General features: G+C 40.4%; 1 protein-coding gene across 2 annotated transcripts in view; it reads left to right on the forward strand.

The window, feature by feature from the left end:
- Positions 1-5,048, forward strand: part of trim23 (tripartite motif containing 23) — a 51,781-nt gene extending 46,733 nt beyond the window's left edge. Inside the window, exons 10-11 of one of the 2 annotated variants that reach the window (XM_072496929.1) lie at positions 2,717-2,841; positions 3,506-5,048. In XM_072496929.1, coding sequence (XP_072353030.1) covers positions 2,717-2,841; positions 3,506-3,685 — 305 coding nt within the window. In that variant the 3' untranslated portion in view covers positions 3,686-5,048. The remainder of the gene's footprint in view (positions 1-2,716; positions 2,842-3,505) is intronic. The other variant, XM_072496931.1, reaches the window with a different exon arrangement.
- Positions 5,049-6,092: the final 1,044 nt, after the last annotated feature.

A 6,092-nucleotide genomic window follows, 5' to 3' on the forward strand; every position in this document is an offset into this window, starting at 1 on the left:
AAATGCTGGTTGAAGCCAGGGCCCTTTGCAGTTGGGGTCAGCAATGAACTGTTGGTTCTTTATGCTGCATGTGTCTCATTCCACCCATTTGGATAGTTGGTGGGTACTGCCTGCATTAATTTTAGCTGCTGTTTCCCAGAATGGCCAATCTGATTTTACGTTTTTTTTTTGGGGGGGGGGGGGTTCAAGTCTATGCGAATGGGAAGCTTGGGAATGCTCAAGGCTTTTTCCATCTAAAGAAGCACAATGACATTGCAACAAATGGCAAGCAGGACAATGTGAACCTAAAGTCCCTGACATTGCCCTCATGGTGGTGTTTTACTTAACACAAAGATAGACAGGAAAGATGGTTGTGAAGAGGACATAAGGAGGTTACAAAAGATATAGATTAGTTAATTGGGTGGGCAAAGATTCGACAAACTGAGTATAATGTAGGAAAATGTGAAATAGCCCTTTTTGGCAGGAAAAATAAAAAGCTTATAAACTAAATGATGAGAGATTGCAGAGCTCTGAGGTACAAGGGGATCTGGGTGTCATGGTGAATGAATCTCAAAAGGTTAGTATGCTGGTGCAGCAAGTAATTCGGAAAGCTAATAGAATGTAATTGTTTGTTGCGAGGAGAATTGATTACAAAAGTAGGGAGGTTATGTTCAGTTATACAGGGCAGGAGTAAGGTGTACAGTATTGGTCATCTTTTTTAAGGAAGGATGTAAATGTTTTGGAAGCAGTTCAGAGATGCTTTATCAAAGGGCGGCACAGTGGGCAGCGGTTAGCACTGCTGCCTCACGGTGCCAAGGACCTGGGTTCGATCCCGACCCCGGGTCACTATCTGTGTAGAGTCTGCACATTCTCCTCGTGTCTGCATGGGTCTCAACCCCGGGCACTCTAAATTTATTTTAAAAAGAGATGCTTTATAAGACTAATACTGAGAATGGGTTTGTTGTCTGGTGAGAAAAGGTTGGACAGGCTTGTACCCGCTGGAGTTTAGAAGAGTGAGAGATGATTTGATTGAAACATTAAGATCCTGAGGGGTCTCGACAGGGTGGATGTGGAGAGGATGTTTTCTTTTTAAAAAAAAAAAAATCTTTATTGTCATTAGTAGGCTTACATTAACACTGCAATGAAGTTACAGTGAAAAGCCTCTAGCAGCCACATTCCGGCACCTGTACGGATTCACAGAGGGAGAACTCAGAATGTCTAATTCACCTAACAGCACGTCTTTCGGGACTTGTGGGAGGAAACCGGAGCACCCGGTTACGGGGATAGGGTGGAAGTGAGGGCTTAAGTGGGTCGGTGCAGACTCGGTGGGCTGAATGGCCTCCTTCTGCACTGTATGTTCTATGTTCACACGGAGGAAAACCACGCAGACACGGGGAGAACGTGCAGACTCCGCACAGTGACCCAAGCCGGGAATCGAACCTGGGACCCTGGAGCTGTGAAGCAACAGTGCTAACCTTTGTGCTACCATGCTATCGCCCGATTCTTGTGGGAGAATTTAGAATTGGGTCACTGTTTAAAAATAAGGGGTCACCCATTTAAAATGGAGATGAGGTGAAATTTTTTCAGTCAGAAGGCCGTGAGCCTTTGGAATTCTCTTCCTGAAAAGGTGGTGGAAGCAGAGGCGGATAAAATCTTGGTAAGCAAGCGGGTGATAGGTTATCAGGAGAGGGAGGGATGCAGATTTGAGTTTACTATCGGATCAGCCATGATCTTCTCAAATGGCAGAGCAGGCTCAAGGGGCTGAATGGCCAACTGCTGCGCCTTGTTCGTATGTTCACAATCCTTGTATGACATCTGGCATGCCAAGAGGCAGAACATTATACAGCAACGTGTTGTGCATGTGCTCCCTCATGACAGTCCAGAGTCTCTGGACCAGGGTCAACCTGGTTTTACTGGCTAAAGTGGTTGATAGAGAAGTGGGAATGAATACAAGAAAACGGTGTATATAAGCAATTCAATGTCAAAACCGAGTGCTTGTTCATTATCCCTATCTGAACCATTTTGTTTACTGTTGATCATTCTCTTCTATTATTGTCTGAATAAAGTATAAAAATAAAATAAAAATTGAAAATGCTGGAAAAACTCTGCAGGTCTGGCAGCATCTGTGGAGAGGAAACATCTTTAATGTGCCGACTCCATATGATTCTTCTATAGAAAAAACAATGAACTCTGATCTGTTCCTACTGTCTGGAGAAGGCAGATGTTCGCATTTTACCCATTGCATAAAGTATTAACATACTTTTTATTCAGCCTTAATATTGTAGGCTTATAAACCAAACATTTAACTTTGAAGCAGTTTACAAAATATATTTAGAAGTTGGCATTTCATAAAGTGCACTAGTTCTGATGTTATATGTGTGTTTTCTTCAGCTGTGTTGATATCAGTCTGTGAATAAGAAAATTGTAATGTAATCATCGGATTTCTTCATGCTCATTTTGCTTCCAGTCTTCAATTAACTCCTGCCTACTTTCTGTGTCTGTCCCTATATATCTGTACTCCTGGTTCAAAAGTTCATCAACACTGATTGCTTTATATATGAATAATGCCACCGGGGGCAATATTTCAGAGGGAGGCTCGTGAACATGGAACTATGATCTATGTAAAGTCAGTGCTTTTTTCTGAGGGGAAGAAAATGGGAATTTACATTTTGTTGGTTTTGACATCTTAAGTTTGTTGTTTATAGTAATGTTTATTCTTTGGGCTTTATTCCTTCAGCAGTTGTATTTGTGATCGATAGCAGCAACCGGGACCGATTGATGGAAGCACACAGTGAGTTAGCCAAGTTATTGGCTGAAAAAGAGTTAAGAGATGCTTTACTCCTTATCTTTGCCAATAAACAGGTATGTCAATAGCAGTCATCAATTAAAGTCTCAAGTTTTACCAATTAATAGGGCAGCACGGTGGCGCAGTGGTTAGTACTGCTGTCTCACTGCTTCAAGGACCCGGGTTTGATCCTGGCCCTGGGTCACTGTCCATGTGGAGTTTGCACACTCTCTCCATGTCTGTGTGGATCTCACCCCCACAACCCAAAAAGATGTGCAGGGTAGGTGAACTGGCCATGCTAAATTGCTCCTTGATTGGGAAAAAAAAATTCAATACTCTAAATTTTAAAAAAAAAGTTTTACCAATTAATTTTGATTAGCTGGAAAAACGTTATTTTCTGAAATATGGGGTACTTCGTAACAAGATCAAGAAAATTGGAGTGAATCAAGAAATCAGATTCTTGAATAAAAAAGGCTTACAATTAGAACTAATTGTCACTCCAGGTGGGTGAGCAGGAAATTTAAAGGTTTTCAAAAAGACACAGCAAGGTCTGAAAATATTCATTATAAATTTTATGCATGGGTTTTACTAATTTACCCAAAATTGGATAACCTTTATACATGGTATGCAACAATGATGCAGGAAAGAGGAATTCAATTGAAAGTTTGGATTGACTAATTGTCATTTGATCAAATATGTTGCTTTTTTTTTTAAGCAACTTCATTTCCATTTGTTCAACAGGATGTGACTGGAGCACTTGCTGTAGAAGAAATAACGGAATTACTCAGTCTGCACAAGTTGTGCTGTGGTCGCAGCTGGCACATTCAAGGCTGTGACGCCCAGAGTGGAATAGGACTACACGAGGGGTTGGACTGGCTCTCAAGACAGTTGGTGGCTGCGGGTGTGTTGGACGTAGCCTAATACTACTGCAACAACAAGCTTTACCATAACTTTTGCCTGTAACTAACTGCTTTGCACGTCTCTCTGTGACATCTTTGCCTTGTGTTGTATTTGAAGAATAGCCAAATTTGGTTTAAGTGAGCAAAGACATACAGGCAGTAAGTTTGTAAAACAGACTTGAAATGTATTAATGTATTTGAGTGTTTCATTTTCAGAAAACAAGTTCAATTAGGAAATTGTGTATTTGTTATTGTCTGTTATTGTGAATAGTACAGATAATCCTCTTGTAGCTCTAAACCAGTTCAATGTGCTACCACTTAATTATTTTTCCTGAATCTAGTTTATTTTTTAGTGATGCTGTGAAACTTAAACCAAGGTATTGATTTAACATGAAACAAGCCATCGCTTACAGGGCAAATTGTATTCATTTAACTATGCACAATACAATGCTATTCAGTGGTTAAGATGGGTGTGTATTGTGCTTTAACCACACATTCCTGAAATCCTGAGATGTAAGATAGCTTGGCTGTCAAATAACTACTAATTATTGTTGAGAACTATATGTGCCTCACTCTTAGTAGCTTGAATGCTTTTAGCACAGTAATAAACTTATATTAAAGAAAGTACAGAAATTCAGAGTTAGAAAGCAAATGGGGCAAACACTTATTATTCAAAGTACTGTTCAGTTTATAGACTCAAATATCAGTCAATTTGTATTGTGTTGTGATTCACAAAGTCAGGCCTCCTTACCCAACTCAGACCCACAGCAGCTTTGTAGAAATGAAGACCATGTCTTTAAACCTATTGGAGCCAGAGTAATTCTGTTACTGCCAACTGGTTGCAAAGTATGCAGCAATGTCAAATGGAATATTTTTCAATGAATAGTGCTGCCAAGCATTTTCTTTAAATATACATCACATTAATACGTTACATTTACTATTTAAACACTTTTTTGCCTAAGCTGAATTAAAGAATATACTAAATTCTTATAGAGTACAACATTGTTTCTGACTTGAGCTTTACTTATCTGGCAGAGTCGTAGACAATTCATCTTCCTTTCTCAATAGAGGGAAATCAAAAACAGCTGTGCAACGAGTAACTGATACTGTCCACATCACAAGTTAGGTAGTTTGTAGGTTCTAGTTTGCATTGCCTTCAACTCAAAGCTCTGCATGTAGGATTGAAAAATTGAGTTTTTATGCAGTTTGGGAGTGAGAATAAAGACTCCAGATTAACACACTAATCTTTGTCATCCCTGACAAATGGCCGTACTTACACAATAGTGTATTATAACCAAGTTTAAATAAACCTGTGCCAAGAAATTAATATACATGGAATATGTGTACTTTCAAGATCAATAAAATATTCAGTTGTTCAAAGCAAACGGATACTTGGTTGATAAAATCTATTGGTTAATTTTCAGAGGTGTGGGCATCACTAGCAGGCCAACCTTTATGGCCCATCCCCAGTTGCCCTCTAAGGTGCTGGTGAGCCACCTTCTCGAACGGCTGCAGTCCACCTGGTGCTGTTAGGAAGGGAGTTCCAGGATTCTGACCCAGCAGCATGAAGGAATGGCAATATAGTTTCAAGTCAGGATGCGGTGTAGCTTGGAGAGGAACATGCATTTCTGTACCTGTCCTTCTAGGTGGTAGAAGTTGTGGGTTTGATAGGTGCTGTTGAAGGATCCTTGGTGAGTAGCTGAAGTGTATTTTGTAATGGTACACACTGCTGTCACTGGAGAATGGGGTGCCAATCAAGTCGGCTGTTTTGTGCCGAATGGTGTCAAGCTTCTTAAGTGTCACTAGAGCTGCACTCATCAAGTGTAAGGACTCTTCCTGTTGATTCCCTTATTTCCCATTTCTTTTACTTTATCATTATTGATTCGAGGATATTTGATAGACATATGTCTTAAGTCGAGCAGAAAAAGTAGGAACTCAAAAGTTGCAAAATATTACACTGCTATGGAGATCCAGCAGAAGAACTGAGACTTTCTGGCACCCGAGAGATTTAGTTCAATTGGTTGACTGGTGGCCAGTGAATTGGCCAAATACCGTATTCTGTCTGGCAACAGTGATTGGGTTCAGTCAGGTGGGGGTTTTCAGAGAACCCAGAGAGACACAAAAGATTCTGGACGTTGGGAGGAGCTGTGAGCTGCCCTCGCTCTTTCTCCACATATGCTTCTTGCCTGTGTTTCTGAATCTGCAGAGAAGTCTTATGATCCTGATGAATCTACATTACAAAACCATTAGACTGAAAACAAGAACACCCATGTGAAGGCCTTGACTAAAAGAATCCACCTGTAAGATGTCCATCTGAAACCGAAGCTTTTATCCTCGTATCTTTTTAACACCCCTGTTTGTGGACGGTGGGGCAAGTTTAAAGGGAGGGGTGGTTAGGACTTCTATAATAGCTGTCTATTATAGCTAAT

The sequence above is a fragment of the Scyliorhinus torazame genome, chromosome 3 (genome assembly GCF_047496885.1).
Source record: "Scyliorhinus torazame isolate Kashiwa2021f chromosome 3, sScyTor2.1, whole genome shotgun sequence".
Classification (NCBI taxonomy): Eukaryota; Metazoa; Chordata; class Chondrichthyes; order Carcharhiniformes; family Scyliorhinidae; genus Scyliorhinus; species Scyliorhinus torazame.